The sequence below is a fragment of the Staurois parvus genome, unplaced genomic scaffold (assembly GCF_062004578.1).
Source record: "Staurois parvus isolate SC_StPar_1 unplaced genomic scaffold, SC_StPar_1.0 ptg000147l, whole genome shotgun sequence".
NCBI classification, from domain to species: domain Eukaryota; kingdom Metazoa; phylum Chordata; class Amphibia; order Anura; family Ranidae; genus Staurois; species Staurois parvus.
Genome location: NW_028317943.1, coordinates 15,370,001 through 15,390,821, shown reverse-complemented (window position 1 = coordinate 15,390,821; position 20,821 = coordinate 15,370,001). Strand labels below are relative to the sequence as shown.

General features: G+C 42.0%; 1 protein-coding gene across 2 annotated transcripts in view; it reads right to left on the bottom strand.

The window, feature by feature from the left end:
- The window catches only part of OSBPL8 (oxysterol binding protein like 8), a 385,291-nt gene that overhangs the window by 224,754 nt on the left and 139,716 nt on the right, over window positions 1-20,821 (bottom strand). For both annotated transcript variants that reach the window (XM_089674075.1, XM_089674076.1), the window contains exon 4: window positions 1,205-1,241. In XM_089674075.1, the coding sequence (XP_089530201.1) occupies window positions 1,205-1,241 (37 nt within the window). The remainder of the gene's footprint in view (window positions 1-1,204; window positions 1,242-20,821) is intronic.

Sequence of the window (20,821 nt, the reverse complement as noted above, 5' to 3'; positions counted from 1 at the left end):
AAAGGGGTCATTTGGGGGGGTTTTTGTACTGCCCTGGCATTTTAGCACCTTAAGAAATGTGATAGGCAGTCAGAAAGTAAAAGCTGCATAAATTCCAATATATATACCATAGTTTGTAGACGCTATAACTTTCACACAAACCATTTATTTTAAAAAAACCCATAAAAACAAACAACAAGCAGCATTAAAATTAATTCTACAGCTGGCCATACACTAGTAGATTTTCATATGAACATTCATGCAAAACTTCTCCAGGATATTCAATGATGGGATGACTGACGTTCAAAAGTTGTTTTTTTTTTTTAATTTAAACCCCTTCCCACAACCGCGTCGTTTTTTAAGCGGATACAAATGTCAGGAGGTAGAGGCATTCTGATCATGTGACCGCTATGATTGGAGGCCACATGATCGGGAGCTTTCCGTGACACTTCAGTTACTGTGCTGGGAGACACATATGTGCACCCGCTCGGCATTATAGTGCACCCGCCAAGAGGACACATATATGTTATATGTGTACGGCTAGTGGGAAAAGATTAACATTCAATTTTGGAAACCGCTATTTGAACACACTAACCATTAGAAAATTAAAGTCTTTAAAGCAAATTCTACTAGTGCAGGGCCAGCTTAAAAGAGAAGTACAGCCAAAGCTTGTTTGGCAACACTTCTGTGGATCACAGGAGTGCAGTTCATTTTGCACTCCTGTTACCCGTTTACAGTAGGCTAAACACGTCACTTAGGCAGTCCAGGCTGGGGAAAGATCCCAATTTTAAAGTAGGGATCTACCCAGATCCCTGGACTGGCACCTAGCTCAGCCTATCAGCAGGCTGAGAGCCTTGAGCCTGTCATTATCTGTCCTCTCCACAGCCCAGCACTGTGGGGGGGGGGGGGGGGCGGTGTCAGAGCAGAGAGCGGTGACTAACAGTCACCAGCTCTCTGCTCACGGAGGAACTGAGCGATCAAGCAGTCTGATCGCTAAGTTCTCAGATTTCAAGCAGGCGGGGGACCGATGCTGCATCAACCTAGGTAAGTTCTCTTAGTTACAATTTAAAATTGACCTACAGCTCAGACAAAGCAATAACCACATTAAACACTGAGAACAAGTTGTACTCAGAGCTTCCATTTCCATCATAGATTGCAAGCATGAATCTAGAAAACATTTCCTGTTGGTGTGTCATAGAACAAATAAGCATGCTTAGTCACTTACGTGTTGATCCAGTGGTATCTTTGATCTCAGAATGATGCTGTTTGAGAATTGGTGACAAAGGGAATCAGAGCAGCAATCCAGCGCCAAGGGCAAGCAAGATGATACGATGGTAAATACAGCAGCGTCAGGAAGAGAAAGGGCAAAGGAGAGAGGAAATACACAGCGTTAACTTGAGCTCAGACATACAAAATCATGCTGCTGTGCTAGGTTAAACAAAACATGTACATGAAAACGGTGTATTGCATGCGTTTATAAGTTAATGCCTCAGGCACCCCAAGTTTAAATGCAAAGATCAATGTGCTACGCAAATCTAAAGGCCTGTATTGCTAGAAAGGTTGAAATAGAATTTCACTAATGGAAGAAAAGCTCAACTACAAGCCATATATTTTTATCCTGACAGGTCAAAGCAAATGTAGGCTCTTGCTTAAAGCAATTTGACAAGTGATAATTCTAATGTAATGACATTTCCAAAAGTATGTCAAAGCCTGGAGCAACCTCCTGCTTTAAGAAGTATTATAGGTAGAGAATATCTGTTTAACCTACTGGTATCTGCATGAAGCAGGGAGTATGAAACACTATTTACATATAGAATTACAGTACAGAATAGTACTGGGCAAATGAAAAACTGTATTTCACATACACAATACCAATACAAATACAATAATGCACTCTATGGCAGATAAAGTAGAGTACAGTAAACAAGATTTATGGTGAATTGAGGCAGTCTGCAATTTTTGATCACTGCAGCGAATGCCTACAAGAGGTTTTTCAGCTCCATAGTACAAAAGCCCTTGGCTCTTAATCTGGCTATACCTTGATCGCATTTTCAGTCAGGCTGAGAAAAAGATTTCTCCATACACGCTGTAAAGTGTAGATAAACATATCTTCAGGTTCATTTATTCCATTTTGACAGATGCACCCACTTTTCAACTGATATTTTTCTGCCAAGCTTCTTCGATTTTTCAATCCAGAGATGTCGGCCAGACAGGGCCACCCACTGAGCGAATTTCAACTGGTTGATCAAAAAGCTTTAGTTGGTGAGAACACTAATTTGACAGTGATCATCTGAGAAAGAAGAGTTGTCCAAACCTTGCTTTGAGTTAAAGTCTATGTAAAGCCTAACTATGAACCAGGGGCGGACTGACAACTCATGGGGCACCCGGGCAATAGGGGATCATGGGGCCCCTGTGTCCTTGCCCAAACTCAAAAAAGCCTATGAAAAAGGTACCAGGGACATCTCATGGGGCCCCCTACTGACCCCAGGCCCTTGGGCAGTGCCCGAGTTTCCAAATGGTCAGTCCGCCCCTGCTATGAACATCTCTTGTGTCCTGCCTTTTGATCTGTAAAATATACCACTGAAAGTGTCAAAAAATAACACAGAAACATAGAAAAGTGGTAGCAAAAAAAGACCGAGTGGATCATCGAGAATGCCTGGTTATTTGGGGGGGGGGGGGTTAGGGAGGGGCGGTTGTTGTTTTTTGTTTGCTTTGATTTTGTTTTGTTGTTTTTGGTCTTTTTTTTTTTGTTTGGTTTTGGTCTTTTTTGTTTTTAGTCTTTTTTTTTTTTGTTAAAATGTTACTAAACCCACAACAGTAAAATCAGTCTGTATATGCAGTAAAGCATGCTTGTTATACTCACTGTGGAACTTAAGGGGTTAATCCTATGCACTGTGTAAAAAGGCTGTTTGATACTGACATTTCTGCCCCTCCTCTTGTTCAAATGTCCATGCTGATAAAGGTAGACTGAACTCGTAGTCCTTCTATACATGCTCAGTTTAGTGTGTATTGCTAGATTTCTTTTTTTCCTTGGTAAAGTTCATGTGATCAGCACAGGGCCAATCAGCACTGTCCAGATAGAAATCAGGGGTTTTGCATCGTCCTAAAGCAGAAAGAAAACTCCTCCTTCAAGCTTTAACCTGTGCTGAGCTGAAGTCACAAGACTGCTCTAACTGCTGATGAGAAAAGGTATTCAGCAGTATATATTTACTAAAATAATTCCATTTCCATGTTCTGTGTACTGTGGGAGATGAGATCTAGTGAATGCAGGGTCCTGGGTTTAGTGACACTTTAACTTATTAAGAGTATAGATCTATGCTTGTCCCATGCATGTTTGGAGCTATTTACTGTTGACTTACTCACTACTTCTACTGGAAGTTTATTCCAAGCATCAACTACTCTTTCAGTAAAATAGTACTTTCTGAGATTAGTTTTGAACTTTCCACCAGTCAGTTTAAGGTCATGTCCCCGTGTTCTTCATTTTGGTTTCATGTTGAAAATACTGCCCTAATGTACCTTATTCACCCCCTTAACGGTTAATCCTGCCAGAATTTTGTGAGCTGACAACTTCCTGTGTGCTCTGCTGACTGTTATCGGTTATTACTTGCAGTTTTCTCTGTGGACTATAGAACCACGTCCTTCATATCATTAAGAACGGGTGAGAGGGAGGCATCCACAGATACAGTATGGCGAGTGAGTGTTTTTGCCTTAGTACGGGAAATGTTTTCTTGCAGAATGTCTAGGTAAAAAGAAATGAAAGCCTGAAAATGCAGCCACCGCATCTAGCAGCAATATATAAAATTTTTGATCCTTGGATTAAATACACTTTAAGAATCATTCTGACTTTACCTTAGAAATTCTGGCAGAAACGTCAAGCAGTGACATCAAAGACCTACTTAAGTCTACCGCACTGGTGATGTCCATCAATGTCTGTCTCCATGGGAGATGCATTACAGACCCACTAACATAACAATACACTGGAATCGGACTTTAACAGACCTCAAGGGGTTTATTTACTAAAGCTGGAGAGTGCAAAATCAGACTCCCTTCTGCATAGAAACCAATCAGCTTCCAGGTTTCATTGCCAAAGCTTCATTGAACAAGCTGAGGTTAGAAGCTGATTGGTTTCTATGCAGAAATCTGATTTTGGACTCTCCAGCTTTAGTAAATAAACCCCCAAGTGTCTGTGAAGAATATTAATATCCATGGCCTTCAAACCTTACAGTCTAATCAGATTGTTAAACAGACCCTTTCACCATACCATCCATTTCAACAGCAATCTTTCTATAAGGTGTGAAATTAATGTATTTTATTTACCTGTCAAAGCATCTCTTAGGTAGACTTCTGTAAGTCCTGTGACCACTGCTGGGCACCACCATCTTGGATGCGATGACACCAGCCCCAAAAAACTAAAGCTGTCCATACATTATACAATTTTCTTATTCAATTACCTTTAGATTTACCGTCAACTATGTAGTGTAAGGGCCTGCCTGAATGCAAACAAATTGAGTGTTTAGATTTGACCTCATATTATATGGTTTTGGTAAATCTAAAGTAAAGTTGTACAAGAAAGTTGTATGACCAGCCTAAGAGTTGTCACTTAAGTGATGTCTTATTGTGTCCTTGACTCTCCTGCCTGGCAGCTACATGAAAGTTAAGTAGGGAAGTGAAGGGAGTAGTGGTAGAGCTTGGTAAAATGCACATTGCATTTGAATTAAAAAAATAAAAAAAAAAATATATATATATATATATATATATATATATATATATATATATATATATATATATATATATATACATGACTAACCCCTGCACATATGTAAATACTTGATTTTACCTGCTTTTACATGCAACTTTTTAAATTGTTGACAGGGTCTTTTTAAGACGAGGTGCATTCTCTGTCACAAGTAAAAATAATAAAAGCTATAGGAAATAACAAAAGCCTTCTGACATGACTGTATTATGGAAATAACCTCACACACTCACAAAAACACTAACATGTATACACATAAAGAGAAATGCTTGAAGAGATCAAACACGGACGTGCACACTCATACTGAAAAGAAACATCCTTATACACAACCACATAGGAAGCCCTTAAAATAAACCTGAAACCTTATACAAGCATTTCCTTTAGTTTTTCTACTTTGTGTCCCAGGAGCTTTGCATTTTGGGGCACACTTATGCAAATTTCGACTAGCTGCCATGGTCCAACCACTAGCACCCCTACATCTAATTATTGGATAGTGAGGCTGCCTATAGCATAATGGAGCATCATTAGGTGCAAGGCTGAGAAGGGGAAGTCCAGGCTCTCAACTACAGCAGCCTACTAGAGCAGAATTTCCCAACAGAAGAGGAACCCTTGAAATAATTTTCATCTCCCTGAAAAAACCTGCTAAAAATGATGTCTGCCGTTTACGGTACATTAGCTCTACATAACAAAATAAATTTTAATGATAATCATGAAATAAAATTATTATTATTAATAATAATAATAACAACAACAACAACAGGAAGAAACTATCCCCCTTACATTAGTGGCCAGTGGAGAAGGGCCACCTTATATAGTGGCCAGTGGAGAAGGGCCACCATACAATGTATATCATTGTATAAGTGACCCCTTACATTCGATGTCAGTGGAAAAATTGTCTCCTTACATTGATAGTGAGTGTTGGATTGAGATCAATGTGCACCATAGTTCACTGCTCAAGAAACCCCTAGGAACCTCTGGAAGAACCCTCGGAATCCACAGAACCCTACTTAGACCTTAGATTGTACACCCCTTGAGGGTTAGGGACTGATGTGAATGTACAATATATATGTAAAGTGCTGCATAATTGACAGCGCTATTGAAGTACCTGAAATAAATAAGAAAGAGTATACTAAAGTGTCTTGTGATTCAAGGCCCCACAAGTGATCAAAAGGAAAACTAAACTAATGTGCACCCACCTGGAGATAATTCAGTTTAAAAAGACTTCAGGTATCCTTAGACACCTTTTCTTTTTCTATTCACAACTTCACACCCGTTCAACATAGTATTGTATACACCTCCTAAGCAGAGATAGATGCAAAATTCACAAGACATCTGTTATTCGGGTATCTATTTCATTTTTAGAGCTCATGCACATGGCTGCAAAGGGTCAGTACAACATGCATGAGTGTACATAACCTGAGTAAAATCTTTTGGGGGTGCCACAGCTGCTGCGTACAGCCATCTGTAGAGAATAGTTACAGGATTTGGCTTTACACAGATATGCTCTACATGTATAACCCTGAATGCAGAATGTCTGTTTGGGGTTGTATGTCAATGTGTGTTTGTGTAAGTACTACAGTTCCTAAGTGGTTAGCATTTCTGCCTAGCAGCACTAAGGTTGTCGGTTCGAATCCCAACCATATCTGTGCCAGCCTGGGTTTCCTCCGGGTACTCCAGTTTACTTCCACACTCCAAAGGCACACCAAAGGCAGGTTAGCTCCTTTCTAAATTGACAAGAGTATATCTATGTATGAGTGTGAGTTTAGCAGCTTAGAATGTAAGCTTCTTGAGGGCAGGGACTGAAGTGAAAGTGCAATATATATGTAAAGTGCTGCATAAATTGATGGCGCTGTACAAGTACCTGTAATAAATAAAACATGCAATGTTGTATATCCAGGTAGAGAAGCATTCTGCAACTGTTTTCTATGGATAGCTGTACTCAGCAGCTGGGGAATTTTTATGGAAGTCCTATAAGCTCTAGCACACTGCACTGCCCCATTGCAGTCTTGTGCATAAGTTCTACTCAGACAAGCTTGCAGTGATAATTGTTTACGTTTTTGGACATTCGGTTGTTCATGGTTAAATTGCTGTCCTATCATGTTTCACGTTTATCATGTTTGCATACCCTAGTGCCATGGTGGCGAACCTATGGCATGTGTACTGCAGCGGGCACGCAGAGCCCTTGCTGCCAATACATGATCAAGTTGCCCCACTACTGCCCTGCAGCCGAGCATCGGGTCCTGCGCCTGTGTGGTTGTGGCCCCAGCCGATGATGCCACGAGCCAAGACTACCTCCATAGCCGCTCTTCGGAGCTTTCAGCATGCCTTCAGCTAGCAGTGGATTTGCTACAGCAGCTAGCTGCTACAAACAAGAATACCAATTTGATGCACTGGATGTTAGTTTTTATGCATATTTAACTGAGACTGACATTCTTTTAATGTTGTGTTGTCCCCCTGGCATTTAAATCTGCAGCATCTGCCAGTGGTCAGTGGAACATTGCCCCCCACCCCCCGTGCCAGTGGTCAGTGGTTCATTGACCCCCCCCGTGCACCGGTGGTCAGTGGAACATTGCCCCCCCTATGCACCGGTGGTCAGTGGAACACTGCTCCATGAGCCAGTGCAACATTGCCCCCCCCCCCGTGCCGGTGGTCATTGGAACATTGCCCCCTCCCCCCGTGCCGGTGGTCAGTGGAACATTTTCCCCTCCGTGCCGGTGGTCAGTGGAACATTGCCCACTCCGTGCCGGTGGTCAGTGGAACATTGCCCCCTACGTGCCGGTGGTCAGTGGAACATTGCCCCCTCCGTGCCGGTGGTCAGTGGAACATTGCCCCCTCCGTGCCGGTGGTCAGTGGAACATTGCCCCCTCCGTGCCGGTGGTCAGTGGAACATTGCCCCCTCCGTGCCGGTGGTCAGTGGAACATTGCCCCCTCCGTGCCGGTGGTCAGTGGAACATTGCCCCCTCCGTGCCGGTGGTCAGTGGAACATTGCCCCCTCTGTGCCGGTGGTCAGTGGAACATTGCCCCCTCTGTGCCGGTGGTCAGTGGAACATTGCCCCCTCTGTGGCGGTGGTCAGTGGAACATTGCCCCCTCTGTGCCGGTGGTCAGTGGAACATTGCCCCCTCTGTGCCGGTGGTCAGTGGAACATTGCCCCCTCTGTGCCGGTGGTCAGTGGAACATTGCCCCCTCTGTGCCGGTGGTCAGCGGAACATTGCCCCTCTGTGCCGGTGGTCAGTGGAACATTGCCCTTTCTGTGCCGGTGGTCAGTGGAATATTGCCCCTCTGTGCCGGTGGTCAGTGGAACATTGCCCCCTCTGTGCCGGTGGTCAGTGGAACATTGCCCCCTCTGTGCCGGTGGTCAGTGGAACATTGCCCCCTCTGTGCCGGTGGTCAGTGGAACATTGCCCCCTCTGTGCCGGTGGTCAGTGGAACATTGCCCCCTCTGTGCCGGTGGTCAGTGGAACATTGCCCCCTCTGTGCCGGTGGTCAGTGGAACATTGCCCCTCTGTGCCGGTGGTCAGTGGAACATTGCCCTTTCTGTGCCGGTGGTCAGTGGAATATTGCCCCTCTGTGCTGGTGGTCGGTTGGTAGTTCTGAAAATTAAATCCTTAAAGTGTGGGATTCTCTGCCAAATAATTTGAAGTCAATGAAAGCACTTGGGATTTCTTATCTTACTTTGTTTGGATCATCTTATGCTTGTGAGCAGCGGTTTCAGCTTTGAATTATATCAAATCTGATACAAGAAACAGACTAACGGATGACCTGAGTGCTGCATGTGTTGTTCTCAAAATAACGAAGTATGAGGCACAATTTGACAAATCATCAGCATGAATACAACAGCAAAGATCAGCAAAATACATTAATTGTGCAAAACTTTTACTTAAAAAGCTGTTTGTATTACTTAAAGCTCTGTTATTGTGTTTTTCTTTTAAAGCAAAAGATGTTAATGTATGAGTTGTTTCTTCTAAACTAAAACCTCAGTATTCAGATTTTATTGCAGTGTTGGCACTTTGTGGGTTTTGGGTCGCAGTTTGGGCACTCGGGCTCCAAAAGGTTCGCCATCACTGCCCTAGTGTTATGGCTGTAAACTATGGTCTGTTCTTTAATGTCAAACAATGTCTTAAATAAATAAATAAAAGACAGGACAGTTGTACGCACCCTCTGGCTGTGTTATAGTTTGGCCCAACCCCTGTCACCTAACCTTTGCAAGTCTGCTTGGTCTACATATAAATGTGGAGAAACTGTAAATAGAGACACTAAGGGGAAAAAAAATTGCATATACTTAATACTATCATTCTAAGTATTACACCATATAGTTAGCACAATACAACATTTGTGATAGGAGTCTAGATTATTTATAAATACATCTGTGAGACCGGATAGTGCATTTCATCCTGATTATTCAGAACTGTAATGAAATAAAGCATGCTACCTGGCACGTCCCATTTCCCAGCCATGGAAATCCATGAAGTACACCAGTTCCACAGGAAGCCACTGATACATATTCCAAATTAGCCCTCGCGTTCCATTACTAGTTTTTCTATAGATGCCATACACAAATAAACACGTCTATTTAGATAAGAAAAAGACTCTGCAAGCCAGCAAACATGTTTCCCAAAAAAGGAGAGAGCTGCTGCAGACTAAAACAGAATTAAATCTGGTCTCCAGAGGAAAGATCAAGGAGCACATCTGGAAACAATTTATGAAATGCAAAGAAGCACATTGTGGATGTATTCAGTTACATGGTCAGAGGTTTACCCATGCCTGGGGTATACTGCTTTCCTCACAAGCTTTCAGCACCGTAATGTGTGACCAGAGTCTATCAGTCTCTATATTAAGAACATGTCTATAGGCTTGCAAACAATTATTATTATTATACAGTATTTATAAAGCACCAATAGTTTCCTCAGCGCTGTACATTACAATGGGGGACAGAACAATAACAATACAATACAATGCATAAATCAGGTTTTTGATAGCAGAAGAGAAGGCTGAAAAGCATAAACTTTTCATGTACCCATGTCAAGGGCACTTATTCAAAAGTCAATCCATCCAAAAATGACAATTTGACTTTAAGTGTAGTCTGGAGGGCTGAGACAACTTCTGTCCTCTTACATTTCTTCTGGAATTGTTTGGTAAGCTCCTCCTAATCGAGTTCTTGGTTCTGAACCCACCCACCTCGGTGTTTTGGATTTTTCAGAGCACAGTAGAGTGTTCGCACTGGTCCTGTTTCATTAATTAAAATATAAAATCTTGGAAAAGTGGAAATTCCTCATCCACAGAAGATGCCTAGGCCTGCAACTTAATACCACCATTAAAATACAGGAGAAAGTGTAAAGTGGATTATCTTTTTATCCTCTACTGGAAATTGAAATATCAGAAGATGGGTACACTGTAGTCATAAAGGGATGCACATGGTCAGCAATAAGCCATGGCGTTTAAATGATGCTCAACTGGTACCAAGGGACCCAAAGGGTGCCAAAGTGTGCCAAGAAAATATCCCCCACACCATTACACCACCACCACCAGCCTGAACCATTGATACAAAGCAGGATGGATCCATGCTTTCATGTTGCTTACTTCAAATTCTGACCCTACCATCTGAATGTCGCAGCTGAAATCGAGACTCAGCAGACCAGGCAATGTTTTTACAATCTTCTATTGTCCAACTTTGGTGAGCCTGTGTAAATTATAGCCTCTATTTCCAGTTCTTAGCTGACAGGAGTTGCACCCAGTGTGGTCTTCTGCTGTTATAGCCCATCTGCTTTAAGGTTCAACGTGTTATGCATTCACAGATGGTATTCTGCATACGTTGGTTGTAACGAGTGGTTATTTGAGTTACTGTTGCCTTTTTATCATCTCCAACCAATCTGCCCCTTCTCCTCTGACATCAACAAAGCATTTTCGTTCACACAACTGCAGCTCACTGGATATTTTCTTTTTTTCGATCCATTCTCTGTAAACCCTAGAGCTTGTTGTGCGTGAAAATCCCTGTAGATCAGCAGTTTTTTAAATACTCAGACCAGCCCATCTGGCAACAACCCCCATGCCATGTTCAAAGTCACTTAAATCCCCTTTCTTTCCCATTCTAATGCTCGGTTTGAACTTCAACAAGCTGTCTTCACCACATCTAAGTGCCTGAATGCATTGAGTTGATGCCAAGTGATTGGCTGATTAGCAATTTTTGTTACCAAGCAATTGCACAAGTGTACCTGATAAAGTGACCGGTTAGTGTATATATCTCCATGACTATCACACACACATATTGTACATGCCAATAGTCACTGTAAATCCCAATCAGTGTCCTAAAATAAAAGCCAACAAATACCTTAGTTGTTGACTTCTACTATAAAGGACACTTACCAGGGATCTGGCTCCGATCTCACCTGGGCCAGGTCTTCATCTGTTTTCGGGTCCCTGGTGCCAAGATATTTACTAATGGAAGCCAACTTCAAGTCCTAGCAGCTTCACCGAGCGGGCTGAATTAAAAAACTCACAGATCGCTGTACCAACACAAGAAATGTTGGTGCAGTGATCTCCACTGCTGTGCCTTTGTGTTCTGACAGGGGGACTGCCCCCGCCAGAACACAATGATCAGCACTCACAGCCATTGTCTGCAGATACTGATATTTGCTGGACATACGAACAAGCTCCCGAAACGGAAGTAGAGGACTTACTGTAAATCTCACTTATTGCAGTCTGCAGCTTTCAGTAAAAGTCTTCTCTGCTGCACCTCCGCACAACTGCTAGATGTTATCCTAAGCTGCCTTGCAAGTAAAAGCAGCCGATGCCTCGAGCAACCGTGTGCAGTTTGCTCACCAACTAATGCTCCGCCATTCACAAAACTCCTACTATTACTGTCCCACAATACATCCCCCTCTATGAATGGAGGAGAAGCGGCTGAATGACACAATCACCCTGCCATTCACAAAATAGAATGCATTGTGAGACAATAATGGTAGGAGTTTTGTTAACGTTGGAGAGGGATGAAGAGGGGAGAGGAGTGGTGCAACTTGTCTCAGTAGCAGCTGCTGCTGTTAACCTTGAAATCGCCAGAAAACGGCCACACCGGATAGTACCTGGTAGCTCTGAGGAGGCACAGCAGGGATGATTTTTACCAGAAACAGCGATCTGCAGGTAATGAGATAGACACCATTACACATAACTAATGCATTTGGTGCTGAACCCCTCCCAAAAATGTCTAAACTTCAGCTTTAAATTAGTTCTCAACAATTATGGTAGTGAGAGTTATCATCACCTCTAACTACTATGACTGGCTTTTAGCACATGCCTGGTAATCGAATAAGCATGGTGGCAATTTGGTACAGTCAGAAGAAAGAAATCCATTGCTGCAAATCAGATTTCAGTTTCTTGGAGACAGATCAGCTAGAAAGTGATATCTGGTTTCTACAGGTTACTGCACTCTGCACATTATTAGTTGATTTCTAAGCTGAAAGATGAAGTTAATGTATATGTTTTTTCTTCCAATTCACCAAAGTACACATTTATTTTCTACACTTCACAAAGCAACAGCATGCACACTTCTGCTAATACAAATGAATGGGGACAAACCCAGGTGCCAACTAATTCTGATAAAAGTCTTTGGTCATGTCCATGGGTTCCAGACTGCAGGCAGTAATTGCCAGTAAAGGATTCTCAACAAAATATTAAAAATGAACATTTTACTTATGATTATATTAATTTGTCCAATTACTTTTGGTCCCTTGAAAAAGGGGGGGGGGGGGTGGCTACTCTTAAGAGCTGTAATTCATAAACCGTTCCTCCAATTTGGATGTGCATACCCTCAAATTAAACCTGAGAGTGTGCACTTTCAGCCCATATCCATTAGATAACTAACTTGAATATGTTTTGGTAAATACCAGAAAAAAAACTAAAATTGAGCCTGTGTCCAAAAATATATGAACCTAACTGTACATCACAGCATCTCCTTTACTGAAATGTCATTTGTCCCCCTTCACATCACAGCCCCCTTTACATCACAGACCTCCACCCTTCCATTAGTGTCCTCAGCCCCCCTTCCTTGCAGTCCATTCCCCTTCACAGCCCCTCCCTGCTTGAATCTCAATTTCCTTCACAGCCCCCCTTACTTGCACCTCAGTCCCCTTCACAGTCTTCCTCCTTGTATCCAAGTCCCCTTCACAGCACCCCTTCTTTGCACCCAGTCCCTTTTACAGCCCCCATTTACTTGAACATCAGTCTCCTTCACAGCCCCCTTCCTTACACCCCAGTCCTGTTCATAGCCCCCATTCCTTGCACCCCAGTCCCCTTTACCACCCCCCTCTCTACTTGCATCTCAATCCCCTTCACAGCCCCCCCCTTACTTGCCCCTCCAATCCCATTCACAGCCCCCCTAGTTTCCCAGTGCCCATTGCAGCCCTCCTTCCTTGAACCCAAGTCCCCTTTACTTGCATCTCAGTCCCCCTTCCTGCCACCCCAGTCCACTTCATAGCCCCCCTTTCTTCCTTGCAATCCATTCCTATTTATATCAATGCCCCCTCCCTTATATTACATTTCCCTCTGCAAATCACAACACTCCTCCAACCTTTCCGATCCTACCATATGAGGCAGGTACAAGGCAGGAGGCACGACATGTCTGGCCAGAGAGTGTGACATGCGGGATATGCTTTTCAAGTTAACAGGCAGGTGATTGGTTGCTAGGATCACCCTGCATCCTAGCAATAAATCATCAGCCTGTTAACTTGAAAAGCATATCCTGCATGTCCTGTCCTCTGTCTGGAAGTGCTGTGCCTTCTGCTTTGTAACCGATTTAGGATGAATGCTATGGCGACAGAGGGGGGAAGGAAGATGTCAGCCGGGTGAGGATACCCAGGCTGCTAAGTGGCGGAGTCCAGATAGGACTGTTATTCGGTCCCTTTTCGGACCACAGTCCACAATTTAGTGATGCCTGCTTTAAAAGAGCGTATATCAGAAAAAAATCAATATTGCATTCACTCTCATGCAAAAAAAAAAAAAAAAAAGGACCAGTCTCATCAGCTTGCTGAAAATATTCCCGTGCAATATATATATATATATATATATATACACACACACACACACACACACATAAATACACACACACAAATACACACACACTTTTTTTTCCCCTAAAGACAGTGCAAATTGGATTAGTTGCTTTAAGCAATGTGTCAGTACTTCTTGACCCCAGTTTCCAGCACTCCATTTATGTAATAACAAGCCTTTTATTTCTAGGATATGTACAATATCAGTGCGTTGTGGAATTTTGTTTTTTCTTTTGCAATCGATTTTTATTTGGAGTGCATTATGGATTTTAATTTAGGTATCAGTGTTGAAGTCAATAGCTGGCAAATGATTCAGATATGTCTTTGATTCTAAACATACTCCCACCTAAGGAACACGGGTTGCGCTATAAAGGTAGCGCATTCAGAGATGATCGATGTCTCATTACCTACGGGTGACATCATTTCACAGCTGATACACAGCAAAGGGCCTGCCTACGCAAGCACCAGGAAACAAACAAACTACAATGCTTTAAAAAATGTCACAATAGCATCTTTTACTAAAATAAACCAGGAACAAGTAGTGCAAGGGTTTCTCAATCTCCTTTTAAAAGTGAAAACATTTACAACATAAACTTTCCTATTGCCAGTTTCAGCACTTTTTATTTTTTTTTCCAGCACTTTTATCCTTCATTTTAAATTAAATGCACTGTAACACTTGTACATGACTACAAGTGTATTTATAAATGTATTCTCAGATCACTACACCAATGCGGACGCAGGTTTTGTCAACATCAAAGGTTCCCTGCTGCTTCAGGTTGTCCTACTTTACCTCTTTGTATTTTTAAGTACTGCATATCTGCCCTATAAAGTAGCAAAAATCAAATGAGAATCATATTTACTGTTTTAAATTAACAGAACAAAGTTTTCAGAAATGCTATAGAAAACTTGTGACTGCACTTACCAGCTGCTAGAGAAATAAAATCATTCTTTTCAACAAATGATCAGTACATTATCCATCTCAAGTGCCATTTCCAGAAAAAAACAAATCTGCTCTTAATTATTGTTAAAAATAAACCAGCATACATTACTGGAGTCTATTTTTATCTCCAAATGTTCCTATGGATCAAAACATTAGACACACTGGATTTGACACAGCAAATACAAATTTCTTTGGCGGTAGTGGAATCTATGGCATCCATCAGCTATTTCAGCACTGAACATACCAATGGCCTTGTGATTAGTTACAGAAAGAGAAGGGGGATTTCTAAAGTATGAAAAAAATAAGGATAAAATAAGGGAAAAGTTAGGGCACTTTCACATGGGCAGCCAGAGAGCGGTAAAAGCAGGAAGCTGAGCAACAGTTTTACGGCCATAATAAGACATAAAAAAACAAAAATCTGCGTTTAAAACATTTAGTGCCAAATCCAAATTTTAAAAAAGGCCTTTTATCTTTACACAGATTTTAGTAGTATGGCGTAAGTAGTATACTGTATTTTGCAGCAAGCAAAGTTACTTTTCATATTTCCTTCACCTGGGCAGGGACAGCCATATACAGGAAAAAAAAAGGGGGGGGAAAAAAGGCAAAAAACAATTAAAAATGTAAACCTGTTAATACTGTTAAAAAAAAACGCCACTACCTCTGCCTCTCAGTGAAGCCAGACTGATCTGCCGCCTGGTCATAGGATTTCCCCCCTTCATTTGCTATTGCTTGCCCATCCTTCTGTGATGTGGATGGGCAGGCAGCCTATGGCCATGTAGCTAGGCCTCCAGTGTGGGTGATCTGGCCACCATCAGAAAATGCTGCAGAGATTATCAAAGCACATCCTCAAAATGCTGTCTTTTGGGCTCCCACTGGGATGGTGGCAATAGGTCCCCCGATTTTCCCCCTGCATCAGGGAAGGGTGAAATGCCACCTTTGAAGAGGTCGCATATTTCCTCCTCCCTCATTGTCAGAACCCCAACCCTTCCCTTTCCTCACTGCTAATACCCCACCACCCCTCCTCTCCCTCCTTCCACATGCTGGGGAAAAGGCAGAGAAGGTCTTTGGTACAAAATAATGGCAGCTGGCATATGTCCTTATGGTCAAAAATATAGTATCTGTATACCTGACCCTGCAGTGTAACAAAGGCCACAAAGGGGTGTTTCACTAAGCTGGCATGAAGGTGGTTTGGGAAATTTTATTTCTTCCACTCTAGCAGCAGCACTGCAGGCGTGGAGGTCCCTAGCAATAGCAACAAAAAAATTCTGTCGAGGCCTCATAAGCAGGGTCTACATGAACCAAAAATTGGCCTGCTCGGAAGGAACAACAGGTTTCTGTCAATGGGTCATGCTGGGAAACCAGCATCTGATCGGTGCTTGCAGCCAATGGCTGCAAGCACTGATCTATGTATTCTGATGGGTGGAGTTCTCCCTAACAGAATACAACAGCACGGCAGGTGAAATCTCTGCATCACACATCGTTTGTGTTGATACAGGGATCTGTCAGATTTTTTTTTCCATTTAATCCACTGGCTGAACAAAAAAAAAAACTGCATGTGTATACCCAGCTTTAGTGGGCCTATGGCAGGATTAACTGAAGAGGAGGAGGAAACAGTACTGTAAAATAAAGTGGCTGCTCTGCTTCCCTAAGGAGGAGGAAGAGGAAGGGCAGTTGAAGAATTGAACACTTTTTGCAACTACCTGCCCTTTCCTTTGTCATAGAATTTCTTCTCCCCCACATTTTCTGCTGCCTGCGCTTCTCCCTGCATTCTTGAATGGCAGGCAGGCTTTGACGATATGTTTTCACCAAAAAACATTGTGTGGCACCTTTCTTACATGCTGAGAAGTCAGAGGAGGAGGCCAGTGAAAAGGGGGGGATACAGGTGACTGCACTGTCACAATTGGAGAATGCTGCAGAGTTCAAGTCCTCACTTGCCTCTCCTCATCATGGCCCGTTGACCCTCTTCTTCATTAGGTGTTACGGAACAGCACAACTTTCAAGGACAAGGTCAGCGACACTGTATTCTGAACTGTCCATGAAAATCGTACTGTCCCCTAACACCACATACAGCTTCAAGGTATCTTTTAAGCAGGTATGCCAAAGGAATGGTGTCTTTCATATGTCATCCTCAAAATCACATTAAAGGAGGACCCTCCCCTAGCTGTACAGTATTTTTTTTTTTGCATTAGTTCATGTCCTCAATGGCAGTGCCCAGCTCAGTAGATCCTTTTTTGACAACCCATTGCCTATTAGACTTGAAAATTCCCAGAATTGCTTATCAAGATTGGCCCCCAAAACACTTCAATGGGGTTCAACTTTATAGCTGCACTAAACACATCAATTTCACGGTTTCAAAAACCGTTAAATTTCCAGAATGCCAAGAATGCTAGCTGTCACATTTGCCTGTGCTCTCACCAAACCGTCAAACCAAGAAATAGCTGGTGTCATAACTGACCACATGTGCAAGACTATGGCAGCTGCAGATCAAAAAGAAGCTAAGACGGCAGCTATCCTTGGCTGAAAGAGATAGGAAAGTTTCGTTTTGATGAACTCCCTGAAAACCAAACCCTGAATCATTTGCTTATCCCTATTCACAACAATCCCCCTACCCTTTCACCTGCTAACCAATCCAATATAGATGAAAGGGAACATTATCCTGGCTGCCACTAGATATATTTGAAGTATCAAATGCAAACATTCATATTCTGAAGCCAGATAATTAATACTGCAGCTTCTGGCCTCTTCTCAAGGGTTACGTGCCTTTTCCACCTGTTTAAAGTGGAACTAAACAGTCCTTTACAGGATGATGCTATCTTAAGCAGGCCATACATGGGTCGAATTCCGATCGATTTTTCGATTGAAAATCGAAAACATCGCTTGTTCTGTAATCCGATGGTGCCACCAATGATTCAGAAAAATGAATTTTCCAGCATGCTGATAAACAAAATGGGGAGGAAACACAAAAATCGGCCAGTGCCATTGCCCCACTAACAGAGCGAAAATGACCGATTATTCTTAGGTCCGATTATCGAGTGAAAAATCATTCGAAAATCGATCCATGTATGGCCGGCCTTAGCCTCCATTTGGTCTGCCTATGTCATGGTGTTACACGTGTGATCAGGTATGACACCAGCAATTTGATGGCTTGAAAGTTTGGTTGCGAGCACAAGCAACTGTAACAGTTATCAATCATGGCATGCGGTGAATTTAGCTGTTTCGGTAAACTGTTAAATTGACGACTTTAGTTCTGTTTTAAATGCAACCAGCATCTCCAAAGATAGAGAAAGAAACCAAAACTCAGAAGTATTACGACAAAAATCAATATCCTGGTCTAGAAAGTATCTCAGACATGGATTGCTTTAAACATAAATGAGTAAACTCCCAACGTGATTTCTAATTTCCTGTTTAAACAGATTTCATCCTTATGCCTCCCTCTACACAGCTTCATGGTTATTGCATGAACTACTTTTAAATATAAAAAGCCTCTCGGCAGTTTCTAATTTCTCAGTGTATACTATCCGACAAAATGGGTATAGAAGGCTTCTATTGGTTTAATAGGACATTTCATAGAAATTGGCTAGGGTTGTTTCATTAATTCTTAATGGGCTGCTGCCAGCAGTAATAATCCAGGTAATGTAATAATGCACAGGACATTTTGTTCCCTGTTAAGATCCACTGCCCATTAGTGATAATGCCAAGTACATAACCCCCAACAGTTATATTGTATAGAAGAACTAGATTTGATTAAAACAGATACACTAAAATTTGTCATAATAAAATGAAATGCTGACAGTTTGCTAAGAGAAGAGCTGCTTTTGTGCACTGTTCAAGTAATATGAAGGAATGTGAAATCACAATCAAGAAAAAAAGAGAAGATTGCTAATGGAAAGCAGCTGTTTCTATAAAGCACCAGGAAACTTTACAATGGAACCAGGACTGGGGAACCTACACATCTTGAAAAAACATAATAAGCACATTCTCCTACTGAATACTCTATTTAAATAATTACATCTGTTTGTCTGTCTTTTCCCACTTGAAGTTATTCTGCCACATTTCCAACAAGATCAAACTAATCCATTGCAGACTGTAAACTATGCAAGAGATTTTTTTTTAATAATGCAGTAGTAAACCAAGTTAAAAAAAAAATACCCAGGCCACCAAGCTAGCACACTATGGCAGCCTTACCTTTTAAGCAGAGCCCTCCAGCAGCACGCTGGCACCGCAAGAGGTGCTTTCGTCTTCACCCGGTCTTCCTTTTGGGTTCATGCTCTCTGGCCGTTTGAATGGCCTGGCCACAATGACATCTCTCCCATGCATGTGCATCACAATTGCGGCACAGCACTCTCTGCATTGACAGAACACTCCGTGTGCCCCAAACGCACAGCGCAAGCACCAGCTGTAAATATCTCCTAAAACCGCACATACTAAAAAGAACTTGGGGAACTGGAGAAAGCGCAGAGAAGGGCAACCAAACTGATAAGAGGCATGGAGGAGCTCAGCTATGAGGATAGATTAGAGGAACTGAATTTATTGTCTCTTGAGAAGAGGAGATTAAGGGGGGATATGATCAACATGTATAAATACATCAGTGGTTCATATAGTGAACTCTGTGTAGAGCTTTTCACCCTGAGGTCATCACAGAGGACAAGGGGGCACTCTTTACGTCTGGAGGAGAAGAAATGTAATCTCCAAAACACGGAAAGGTTTCTTCACAGAAAGAGCTGTGAAAATGTGGAATAGACTCCCTCAAGAGTTGGTTCTGACCAGCTCAGTAGTTTGCTTTAAAAAAGGCTTGGATTCTTTCCTAGATACACAGAATATAACTGGTTACTAACATTTATAGGTAAAGTTGATGCAGTGAATATCCAACTGCCTCTCGGGGGAGCAGGAAATAATTTTTTCCCTGCAGGAGCAAATTAGATTATGCTTTGCTGGGTTATTTTGCCTTCCTCTGGATCAACTGTAGGTATAGGATTATAACTTTTTTTTTTTTAATGGTTGAACTGGATGGATTTTTGTCTTTTTTTTCAGCCAGACTAACTATGTAACTATTTATAATATAACAGTATACATGATGGGCTTGTAAGGGAGCTTATAATTTTTCCAAGTTAAATAAATATCACATGTTCTCTTATTGACACTTGCTTTTACTAACGGAAACATGTAAAACATACTGGGCCTTGTTTAATGTGATTTTTATAGCAGGTATATATGGGTCACTAATTTTATGTATAGGATAACTATTTTTTATGGCTGAACTGGATGGACTATTGTCTTTTTTCAGCCAGACTAACTATGTAACTATATTCACTGCCCCTACAGGTAAGTCTTATTACGCTATAAAGTGTATCAATGGTCAAAATGTAAAACCACATATTTATTTCCATATTGTGTTTCAGTTATTTCTATCCTACTCCTATTAATCTGAACGATCTTGAAGTTTGCAGACTGACTTTGTGAAGATCCCTACACATTTACTTCCTTGAATTCAGTGACACATATTCACATCTTTTGCAGGCTTTGATTGCTTTGCTGTCCCTCTGTAAGGACTTGCTCACATTGGGTGGAGATCAGTGTTTTTCTGCAGTAGAAAATTGCTAATCTCCACAAGGGCACACAGTAAACAATTTTCTATGTCCACACTGGAACACAGGCAGCAGCTATGGAGAATTATTCTATGTAAAAAGCTAGCAAGCCTGCATTATTCCACACTTCTCCACGGCGTTCCGTCACACTTTTGGAGGGGGGGGGGGGGAGTTACTAAAACTGGAGCACCCAGAATCTGGCTCAGTTGTGCACAGTAACTAGTACTCAGCTACTAACTTCAGCTTGTTCAATAAAGCTTTGACAATAAACCCTGGAAGCTGCTTGGTTACTATGTACAGCTGCACCACATTCTGTGTGCACCATGTTTTGTGTGCCTTTGTGTTTCTACACACTGCAGTTGAGGTGCTTAGAGATGAATGAAATGTCACTTTGTGACATTTTAATTAATTCAATAAAAATGGAAAAAGAAGTTAACAGTGCCTTGAGCTGTAAAAACGAGACACCACCTCCCAAATCCCACCCACCAAGGACACCTGATTGTTTTTAGGTGCAGCTCCTGGGAA